Raw genomic sequence first — 11,337 nt, forward strand, 5'->3', positions numbered from 1 at the left:
TTCACATTTTGCAACCTTAAACATGTGCAACAGTTGTATAATGTATATACTTATACCATGGTATTGTTGAATACTCCTTTCTGATTGGCTTGAAGGGCATTCTAGAGCATAGAAATATGAAGAGCTTTACTACTGAATACCCTGAAGATTAGTAATGCCTTACAAACAAACGTTGATCTAGGACAGTAAGAAAGTACCCTCTTGGCCATCCGTCACAGAATAGCAGTATTTCCCAGAGCATTGACAGTGATAGGACAAAGCTTATCTAACAATGTCAGGTAGTGCTTTATACACTACTGTATTATGAACAGCAGCAATCAATGGAGAACTGATATTTAAGGTTTTCTTGAAACAGATAATGGCGATACCGAATGTTCCCGCAAAGACATGAATCAATCACATTTATTTATAAAGCTCTTGAATGAATGAATGAATGAATGCTCTGTCTTTTCAGAATTTACCATTGATTTATTCATAGATGTAAATAAATAATGCATATTTCGGCTGTCTCTCCCTTTTCGGTTCAGGCTATGACATCTTCTGAGACACTCCTGGCCAGCCAGGCTTGAACTGTAAAAATCTATGAATGGAGACTATACTATATATTTGTATCATAAAATACAACATCAGCCATCAAAACATATAAAATACTTTTTTTTAAATATGCATACAAAATAAAATAAAAACAATACAATTTAAATATCATAGAATGAAAACATTTACTATGGCATGCACATTACTGTATATATTTTTCTGTTCTGATACAAATATCTATGAGAGACTGCTTTTCTTTTTTTCCTTTTTTTTTACATTCAACTTATTTACAACATATTATATACATCAAATAAACAAGCTTAAAGAAACACTGTTCAAACCATAAGCAATGTGATTACTGGCCGTGAAATGACTGGGTGTTAAATGACAAATGCTCTTTTTCATTGCCAGTGTCCTTGCAATGTGAATTCAAATGACTGCAAATACTCTGAATGCTTTGCCACCTGAGGGATTCTGTAGGCTGGGGGGAGAATAAACACTGTGGTTAGTTTGGATTCAGCTAAGAACAGTTTACACCGTCAAGCCAAGGTATATGACACTGATACTAGTCTACATCTCCATACTGTTACAACAAAGGATAGGAGTTTTTTTCTGATCACAATAGCTGACCAGGAAAAACTCCTGGTCCCTAGCCATTATGCATCCAAAAGCATTTGGAACAAAGTCAAAACCCCACAATTGACCTGTATTTCCCTTATCCACATCCCTTACCTTTCTGAAGAGATTCCATTCTGATAGCTACCGCTGTACTGTCTCCTCTTGTCCACGGGTTGCACATCCAGGTAGCCTCCTGAGTCATTCTGAATTACACCAGCATGGATGGCTGCTCGACATATACTGGATTTCTAGAAAAAATAAGGTAGATTAACATAGCACTAACATCAGTTCTATGGAGAGAAATATAATCTGTATAGAAGGCCATTGTCAGCCAGACTTACATCTGAATAATATTGTGTTCCAATGACTCTGGCACGGGTCTCATGCAGACAATTGCGAGGGCAATACAACCTGGTGAAGGAAAATGGCCATGATCACAGTAGTCAATCAAATGTATTTATAAAGCCCTTCTTACATCAGCTGATGTCACAAAGTGCTATACAGAAACCCAGCCTATAACCCCAAACAGCAAGCAATGCAGGTGTAGTCTATACCTATCCAAACCAATCAACTTTACAGAAGAAGAGTATCACGTTTGGTTTATTAGAGTGAACTCTGTCTTTACCTTGGACAGTGCCGTGCAGGTCTTTTGTAGGGACAGAACCGTGCAACAGTGGTCTCACACGGTACTGCCTTTACTGAGAAGCAAAGATGCCACAATGTCATTTGAAAAATACATGCATTACTGAGACAAAGGTGAAACTAGATCAGACATACCTGGTACAGAGAATACTTTGAAAGCATTTGCACTCCTGTTCATCCTGTAAATTTGAATAATTTGGTGTGAAAACGTGACTTGCTGCTTTATTATAAACAAACATAATAGAGTAAAGTTGCATCCCAAATAGCATAAAATTCCCTTTAAATTGTAATTATTTTGACCAGAGCCCTATGGGCCCTGGTCAAAAGTAGTGCACTACATATAGAATTGGGTGCCATTACGAGACAAAGCTGTGTAAAATTAACTCACCCAAGAGACTGAATTCCATTTTTGTATGACTTTGTGAAATGTGGTTTTCTTCCATGTCTTGTAACATCCAGCCAGCCTCCATCGTTGTCTATTATTCCAGCGTGTAAACCAGCTCCACAAACACTTGATTGCTGGAAAATGAAACATGTTTCACTACCCTTTATAAGCTATGAAAGGGACATGGCATTTTCCAGGAAGTAGCCTTGTAGTTTTTGAACTTTTGTAGGCTTTTTGAATGGTCAACAATGGGCAGAAATGCAGCCCAATGGCATCTGGCAGAAGTAAATTCATCTACAAACACATATCATTTTATATACATCTTAAATTACTGTGTTTTCACAAAATCTATGAGCCAGTGCTAAAGATTAGGGGACAGGACCCAGATGTTTGACGTAATACAAAGTCGATTGCATAGCTCATGTAACCTTTATTTAACTAAGCAAGTCTGTTAAGAACAACTTCTTATTTACAATGATGGCCTACCCCGGCCAATTGTGCGCCGCCCTATGGGACTCCCAGTCACGGCCGGATGTGATACAGCCTGGATTTGAACCAGGGACTGTAGTGACACCTCTTACACTGAGATGCAGTGCCTTAGACCACTTAGAGGGCATGTTTTGGCTTTCCCTAATTATTTTAATTAGATAATAAAAATACATCAATAAAATGACTGAAGTTGTACCGTTATTTTATATCTAGTATCCCACAACTCATGCAGTTGGAATACATTTTAAAAATGAATAGATGAAGTGTTTTCTGTTCGTACCATATCATAATACGCAGTCCCTATGACTTTTCCTGGGCTGGACAAGCATCCAGGAGGACACTCGTACCTGTAGGAAGAAATAACATTTTAAACTCAGTTTTGACCCATTCACAGAAATGAGTGAGAATGGTTAAGTGTAGGGTAATTTTGGTAATTAAAAGGTATTCCATGGCAAGCTATAGTAACTTTGGTAATTTATACTAGAATAACCCAAAAAATGTTTTCATAAAGTTTTTTTTTTTTACATCTGTATCCATATTGTCCATGATTTTCTACTTGATAGACCATATGGTTCAAGATTAAAATACCCTAATTAATGAAACAAAAATCAAATCAACAATAGCATTATTTTCAGTTAACTCTGCAAATCAAATGTTATTTGCCACATGCTTCGTAAACAACAGGTGTAGACTAACAGTGAAATGCTTACTTCCTTTTTCAAAAATGCAGAGTTAAAGATTAAAATTAAAACAGAAATAGTGACGAGGAATAAATACACAGTGAATAATGAATAAAAAAAAACATGGCTATATACAGGGAGTAACAGTACTGAGTCGATGTGCAGGGGTATGAGGTAATTGAGGTAGCTATGTACATACAGGTAGGGTTAAAGTGTTCAGGGTCCTATTGTTTCTAGACTTGGTTCACTGGTACCACTTGCCATGCAGTAGCAGAGAGAACAGTCTATGGCTTGGGTGGCTGGAGTCTGACAATTTTTTGGGCCTTCCTCTGACACCGCCTGGTATAGAGGTTCTGGATGGCAGTGAGCTCGGCCACAGTGATGTACTGGGCCAGGTGTGGACCTTCTGTAGCGCCTTGCGGTCGGGTGCCTTGCACTTGCCTTACCAAGCGGTGATGTAGCCAGTGAAGATGCTCTCAATGGTACTTTTTGAGGATCTGAGGGCCCATGCCAAATCTTTTCAGCCTCCTGAGGGGGATGAGGTGCTGCGTGCCCTCTTCACAACTGTGTGGGTGTGGACCATGTTAATTTCTTAGTGATGTGGACACTGAGGAACTTGAAGCTGCTCTATTACAGCCCTATCAATGTGGACGGGGGTGTGCTCGCTCCTCCATTTCCTATATTCCACGATCCGCTCTTTTGTCTTGCTGATGTTGAGGGATTGGTTGTTGTTCTGGCACCACACTGCCAGGTCTCTGACCTCCTCCCTATAGGCTGCCTCATTGTTGTCGGTGAATAGTCTAACCACTGTTGCATCGTCAGAAAATGTAATGATGGTGTTGGAGTTATGCACCGCCACGCAGTTGTGGGTGAACAGGGAGTACAAGAGGAGACTAAGCACACACCCCTGAGGAGCCCCCGTGTTGATGGCCAGCGTAGCGGATGTGTTGTTGCCTACCCTTACCCCCTCAGGCGGCCCGTCAGGAAGTTCATTATCCAGTTGCAGAGGGAGGTGTTCAGTCCCAGGGTCCTGAGCTCATTGATTATCTTGGAGGGGACTGCGGTGTTGAATGCTGAGCTGTAGTCAATGAACAGCATTCTCACAAAGGTATTGCTTTTGTCCAGGTGGGTGAGGGCAGTGTGGAGTGCAATAGAGATTGCGTCATCTATGGCTCTGATGGGACTCCTAACTATTAACTTTTTTCACAGCTGCCACCAGTTTGGCAACAAAACATTGACGACCCCCCCGTGCACACAGAAACGCGTACAAAGCGCTCCCTTGCCCTCTATTTGGCAAATCTGACCATAATTATATCCTCCTGATTCCTGCTTACAAGCAAAAACTAAAGCAGGAAGCACCATGAAGCAGATGCTAAGCTACAGGACTGTTTTGCTAGCACGGACTGGAATATGTTCCGGGATTCTTTCGATGGAATTGAGGAGTACACCACATCAGTCACTGTGCATCAATGACGCTGTCCCCACAGTGACTGTGCGTACATACCAAAACCAGAAGCCATGGATTATTGGCAAAATCATGGATTATTGGCAAAATCCGCACTGAGCTAAATGGTAGAGCTGCCGCTTTCAAGGAGCGGGACTCTAACCCGGAAGCTTAAAAGAAATCCTGCAATGCCCTCCGATGAACCATAAAACAGGCAAAGCGTCAATACAGGACTAAGATCGAATTGTTCTAAAATGGCTCCGACCCGCATCAGATGTGGCAGGGCTTGCAAACTATTACAGACTACAAAGTGAAGTAAAGCCGAGAACTGCCCAGTGACATGAGCCTACCAGACGAGCTAAATAACTTCTATGCTCGCATCGAAGCAAGTAACAGTGAAACATGCACGAGAGCATGCTCTGACCAACTGGCAAGTGTCTTCATGGACATTTTCAAACTCTCCCTGTCTGAGTCTGTAATACCAACATGTTTCAAGCAGACCATCATAGTCCCTGTGCCCAAGAACACTAAGGTAACCTGCCTAAATGACTACCGACCCGAAGCACTCACGTCTGTAGCCATGAAGTGCTTTGAAAGGCTGGTCATGGCTCACTTTAACACCATTATCCCAGAAACCCTAGACCCACTCCAATTTGGATACCGCCCCAACAGATCCACAGATGATGCAATCTCTATTGCACTCCACACTGCCCTTTCCCACCTGGACAAAAGGAACACCTATGTGAGAATGATCTTCATTGACTACAGCTCAGCGTTCAACACCATAGTGCCCTCAAAGCTCATCACTAAGCTAAGGACCCTGGGACTAAACACCTCCCTCTGCAGCTGGATCCTGGACTTCCTGACGGGCCGCCTCCAGGTGGTAAGGGTAGGTAACAACACATCCGCCACGCTGATCCTCAACATGGGGGCCACTCAGGGGTGCGTGCTCAGTTCCCTCCTGCACTCCCTGTTCACTCATGACTGAACGGCCAGGCACGACTCCAACACCATCATTAAGTTTGCCGATGACAACAGTGGTAGGCCTGATCACCGACAATGATGAGACAGCCTATAGGGAGGTGGTCAGAGACCTGACCATGTGGTGGAAGGACAACAACCTCTCCCTCAACGTGATCAAGACAAAGGAGTTGATTGTGGACTACAGAAAAAGGAGGACTGAGCACACCCCCATTCTCATCGATGGGGCTGTAGTGGAGCAGGTCGAGAGCTTCAAGTTCCTTGGCATCCACATCACCAACAAACAAACAAACATGGTCCAAGCACACCAAGACAGTCAGTCGTGAAGAAGGCATGACAAAACCTATTCCCCCTCAGGAGACTGAAAGGATTTGGCATGGTTCCTCAGATCCTCAAAAGGTTCTACAGCTGCACCATCGAGAGCATCCTGACGGGTTGCATCACTGCCTGGTATGGCAACTGCTCGGCCTCTGACCGCAAGGCACTACAGAGGGTAACGCGTATGGCCCAGTACGTCACCGGGGCCAAGCTTCCTGCCATCCAGGACCTCTATACCAGGCGGTGTCAGAGGCGGGGCTCTAACATTTGTCAAAGACTCCAGTTACCCTAGTCATAGACTGTTCTCTCTGCTACCGCATGGAAAGCGGTACCGGAGCACCAAGTCTAGGTCCAAGAGGCTTCTAAACAGCTTCTACCCCCCAAGCCATAAGACTCCTGAACATCTAATCAAATGGCTACCCAGACTATTTGCATTGCCCCCCCCCCTTTCTACGTTGCTGCTACTCTCTGTCATTATTTATGCATAGTCACTTTAATAACTCTACCTACATGTACATATTACCTCAATTACCTCGACACCGGTGCCCCGCATATTGACTCTGTACTGGTACTCCCTGTATATAGCCTCACTATTGTTATTTTACTGCTGGTCTTTAATTATTTGTTACTTTTATCTCTTACTTTTTTGGGGGTATTTTCTTAAATAAAAGGTTACATTTAATTTTCACAAAAAAACGTAATTGTTGGTAGCCAGCTGGCACAGTTGGCACAGTTGTTGGTAAGTAAGCGTTTCACTGTGAGGTCTACACCTGTTGTATTCGGCGCATGTGACAAATAACATTTGATTTGCGAACCTAGGTAAGTGACAACATCCACTTTAGGAACAACTTAGGCCTACCTATTACAAGTGGTTTCTTTACAGCGATCACGCAGCTTTGTCTCACAGTCCATCTGTTGACCTTTGAAAATAAGAAAAACAATTTCACTTAGACCTTCTGGCAGTGATACCAAATATAGACTTTTATCCTACTGTATAAATGACATTGTGTATTAGAAACAGTGTCAAATTTGTGATAAATTCTTACACATTTGCACTGTGCTGACCACCTCATTCCTCTCCATGTTGTCATTGGGTGATGGTATTGGGGGTTGTGGTCTCGACCTTGGCTCTTGGGCCCTCGGCTCTGGCTCGATGTAGTTTGTCTCCTCTAGTTCAGGGGCAGGACGTCGGTCTACTCCGTTCTCTGAAGAAGAACAAGTGTCACATCACATGTAATATACTCTGCAAAACAAAATGCATAAAAGCAACCAATTTGTTATGGCACAACTTTCTTCTGAAAGCAGCCGACCTGTATAGCAGAGATTGTCCCTACAGCCTCCACCGTAGCTGGGCGGACAGGCAGAGCACGGGCTGCCATGTTGGTATGGGGCATGCCCCCACCAGTTTCCCCTGCACACAAATGACATCATAAAACACACTGAACCTTTTAACCCAATCCTTCCCAGTTCCCATACACTACATAACGTACAGCAGTTGAAAGTAAGAATCTGAACTTAATGATTTTTTTTTTTGGGGGGGGGGGGGACATAAGAACAATTAAAAAACCTTTCAAACTTACGGCGGTGAGTAGTTGCAAACCAAGTACACAGCTTTAGTCCAAATCATGCCCCAAACGTTCATGTTGTAGCACACATTAATAGCACATCCAATATGGCTGCTTGTTGCCCAAACCATCTGCAAAGACAAACAAAGTAGCTACCTTCAGTTAGTAGTCCTCTCAGACTTCTCTGACCTTAAATAAGGTTTTATGATATTGTTATAGGAAACTCTTACCTGTGTGTAGTGAGTGCAGACAGGACCAGAGCATCTGAAGGGGCAGTGTGGGTTACACTCCTGTGGATAGGGATAGCTGTAGTCTCTCACTTCATCATACCAGGCCTGGACGTGAAATGTTGGTGGTCGGTCTCTGAGGAAAGTAGAAACGAAACAATTTAACTAACTAGGGTTTCCCAAACTTGGTCCTGGGGCCTCCCAGGGTTGCATGTTTAGTTTTTTGCCCTAGTACTACATAGCTGATTCAAATAATCAAAGCTTGATGATGAGTTGATTATTTTAATCAGCTGTGTAGTGCTAGGGCAAAAACCAAAATATGCACCCATGGGGGGCCCCGGGACTGAGTTTGGGAAACCCTAAACTAGACACAACCCACAGCAATATACAGTATCAGTACTCCCTGTACAGTCTAATCACACATTGGTTGCCTCATGAGTTTATAGGACCCCGCAACATGTTAGGAAATGGGCATACAGTATAACTGTATAATGACATAATGCATATAATCAAACTGGTCATCTCTCCAGATACTATACAGACCTTCCCCAGTGGGCACCCAGGTTTTGTCCAATCTGAGTTAGCATATGTTGTGGTCCATGCTCCCACCGGCAGGTGTGTGCCCAGTGCTCAGCACTCCTCTCCAGATCTGTATCCCAAACCTTTGAAATGCCAAAGTCAGAGTTGTTCTGATAAGATAAAGACATATCTGCAGGCACATCAGATTGGTGCTATTGATACACTTAATACTGCTAGTATTAGTATTACTCTTGAAAGACAAAACTCTTGATAAACAAAAATTGTAAATACAAATTCTAACATTCTTCACAGAAAGTCTTGGGGGGCCCTGATGGCATTTTTAGTATTACTGGTCTCTTTGCATCAACTCTCCACTGGGCACAGACGTCAATTCAACGTCTATTCCACGTTGGTTCCACGTCATTTCATTGAAATGATGTGGAAACAACATTGATTCAACCAGTGTGTGCCCAGTGGGTCTGCACTAAAGTGCAACAACCTACATGATCGAGATCTTATAACGGGTCAAGTGAAGTTAAAAACTATCATCTATTTGTGCACCACTTGTTTCTTACAAAGAACTACGTAGATATGACTTGAGGAATTCTAACGTTTCAGCCAAGTTGTAGTACAATTGTCCATTAGGTGTAGTGTTCTGCTGTTTAACTGCACTAACACCCATCAAGGTTAATTGAAAACTGTGCCAGCCGGCTGGCTGCCCTGTACAGTCCTAATGTCTTCCATGTGTAGAACATTACATTAGTGATATCTGCATTCTGCACTGCTTAGGGTGATTGCAATGGGCTTGAGGCCAATGGACATACCATAGGCCTGCAATACTATATATGCCATTTAGCAGACACTTTTATCTAAAGCGACTGACAGTCATGCGCGCATATATACACATGGGTGGTCCTGGGAATCGAACTGACCACCCTGGCAGCGCAAGCGCCATGCTCTAACAACTGAGCCACACAGGACCACAGTGTATCCACACAGGATACACATCTCCATTTATGCATGGGAAGTCATCCAAATGAACCACCATACTTCAAAGGATGATGCTCAACTGTTACACGTTTGAATCAACACAGATCCAGCTTTGTTGCCAAATGAAATGCAAAGATAAAGACTAATATTTGAAGATGTGAGTTGAAATGGTTGAGGCAGAGTGCACGATCCCAGGGGAGGTGAGAGCTGGCCGGTTACCAAGGCAGGGGGCAGAGCTTGAGGTTTGGCAGGGCCAGTAACACACTGGCTTTATTGCTTGGCTGTCGGTCAGGCTTGTTTTTAGGTTTTGATCTATTTGAGCACTCTGTGCTCTAAGAACTTGGTGTGAAACCTCTGAGTTGGCCCTGACTTTGCAGATGTGCTCTGCTGAACCCCATGGATGGTTGAATTGGTTTGAAAATGTTCCAGATTCTCAAGCCTAGATGTCTTGAGTCGTTGAGCAAGTATCATTAGCTAAGATGAAGAAGTATCAGTGCAAAATAACTAACTAACACTTGCTTCAATCTGTAGTACTGTACAATCTCCTTCTACATTCTCCAGTATGGGCAAGTCATATTCCAATTGCCTACAGTTCATCTTAGGATGACCTAAATATAACAGAAATGTGTGATGCAGACACAACAGGTCCTGGTTCAGCTTACCATATACTCCATATTTGAAGCTTGAGGATAAACTTGACCTCTCAGGTTGTTGTGCAAATCGAGTATGAGGTGCATATCACCCTCAGTGATGGCTCTCTTCCCTCGCTGTTTGGACACCCACCACTCATCATCTTTGTTCATATACTTCTCCAGTAACATCTCCAGGTGAGTAGAGTTAGGGATCACCATAGAAAGTACTGTTTGCACAAAGAATAGCAGCCCAAACCCTCGTAGCCAGTCCTGAGTTCCACACTTCATAATGACTGATCAGCCTCTCAAGCCTCCAATACAAAAATCTGTATTCTGTTGGCTAAACAAGAGACAAAATAAAATACAAGCATTCAGAGATCTGTAATCCATTGTATACTACTTGTTATTGATTAATACATTCACTTGAATGTGAGTACTGATGAATTATCACATCTTTGGCACATGGATATCATACATTAGAACTAGAACTGGTACTGTACATATATATATTTGGTGTATTTTAAGTGCATGATAGTAGGTCAATTGAACTATTCACACAATTTCTCACAAGGAAAACATGTAAGTTTTTGCCAAGCACATGCAATATTTCATGACCATGCATATTGCATGTGAAATTCTCTCACAGCCTGACAAGGCAAGTCACGTCTGATCCTGTTATAGTCTAGTAAACCCGACCCACCTTAGTAGCGTTGATACATTGTTGGAGGCAACATGTCTACCTAGACAGGCTATTCCTGTTATAATACAAAACAGTATTTTCGTGATCTCAATGACGAATATAACATTTACAAATGATTTACCTTTCACCGAACACTTGTTCAATCTGGTCAACTATCCTCAGGAAACAATGTCCAACTCCAAAAGTTTTATTGCAGCTGAATGAAAGCTACTCTTCATACATCCTAATATTTATGACATCTCTCATAACAGGAGCCAAAACTTTCGTAATAAGAAAGTTCGCCCGGGTAAAGTATCGTACATCCACCAAAAAGTCGAGAGAGTTACCTGTATAATATCTCAAAAACGAGCGCTCCCTGCATTTATATGCCAAATTTGGATTTAGCGATAGGTTACGCAGCAGACCACGCCTCCTCCACAGCGTTCGCAGGTTGAACTATTTAAAGTCCAGCCATCCCACTCAAAGTGACTGCAAGGTAAACTTTGGGCAATGACAGCCCACTCATATCTAAATTCAGTATTTCTTTAGAATAGTATTTCTGTATTTTATGTTTTTTTTTAAGATGTGATTTTTTTCAATTATCACATTTACTGTGAGTTTAATTCAGTATTTT

The 11,337-nt window shown here is 42.4% G+C and overlaps 1 protein-coding gene across 3 annotated transcripts; it reads right to left on the reverse strand.

The window, feature by feature from the left end:
* Positions 1-445: 445 nt before the first annotated feature.
* LOC115169719 (cysteine-rich secretory protein LCCL domain-containing 1) lies at positions 446-11,117 on the reverse strand. 3 transcript variants are annotated; one of them, XM_029725622.1, is made up of 15 exons: positions 11,051-11,117; positions 10,055-10,364; positions 8,427-8,545; positions 7,887-8,019; positions 7,672-7,787; positions 7,402-7,502; positions 7,138-7,296; positions 6,951-7,011; positions 2,949-3,015; positions 2,183-2,313; positions 1,930-1,973; positions 1,778-1,850; positions 1,494-1,563; positions 1,267-1,400; positions 446-1,015 (listed from the first exon to the last, which is right to left on the reverse strand). In XM_029725622.1, the coding sequence occupies exons 2-15, from the start codon at positions 10,310-10,312 to the stop codon at positions 964-966; spliced, it is 1,518 nt and encodes a 505-aa protein (XP_029581482.1). In that variant the 5' UTR covers positions 10,313-10,364; positions 11,051-11,117; the 3' UTR covers positions 446-963. The 3 variants fall into 3 exon arrangements, with proteins under 3 accessions (XP_029581482.1, XP_029581481.1, XP_029581483.1); XM_029725621.1 differs by having other exon boundaries at positions 10,846-11,072; XM_029725623.1 differs by lacking the exons at positions 446-1,015; positions 1,267-1,400; positions 1,494-1,563; positions 1,778-1,850 and having other exon boundaries at positions 1,882-1,973; positions 10,846-11,072.
* Positions 11,118-11,337: the final 220 nt, after the last annotated feature.

This window comes from Salmo trutta, chromosome 31 (assembly GCF_901001165.1).
Source record: "Salmo trutta chromosome 31, fSalTru1.1, whole genome shotgun sequence".
NCBI classification, from domain to species: domain Eukaryota; kingdom Metazoa; phylum Chordata; class Actinopteri; order Salmoniformes; family Salmonidae; genus Salmo; species Salmo trutta.

Excerpts from the sequence above, each read along its gene's own strand:
- LOC115169719 (XM_029725622.1), bottom strand. The coding sequence starts at position 10,312 with ATGAAGTGTGGAACTCAGGACTGGCTACGAGGGTTTGGGCTGCTATTC. Across the intron at positions 7,788-7,886 it reads TCTGCACTCACTACACACAG|ATGGTTTGGGCAACAAGCAG; the intron begins GTAAGAGTTTCC and ends TTGTCTTTGCAG. Across the intron at positions 3,016-6,950 it reads AAAGAAACCACTTGTAATAG|GTACGAGTGTCCTCCTGGAT; the intron begins GTAGGCCTAAGT and ends TTCTTCCTACAG.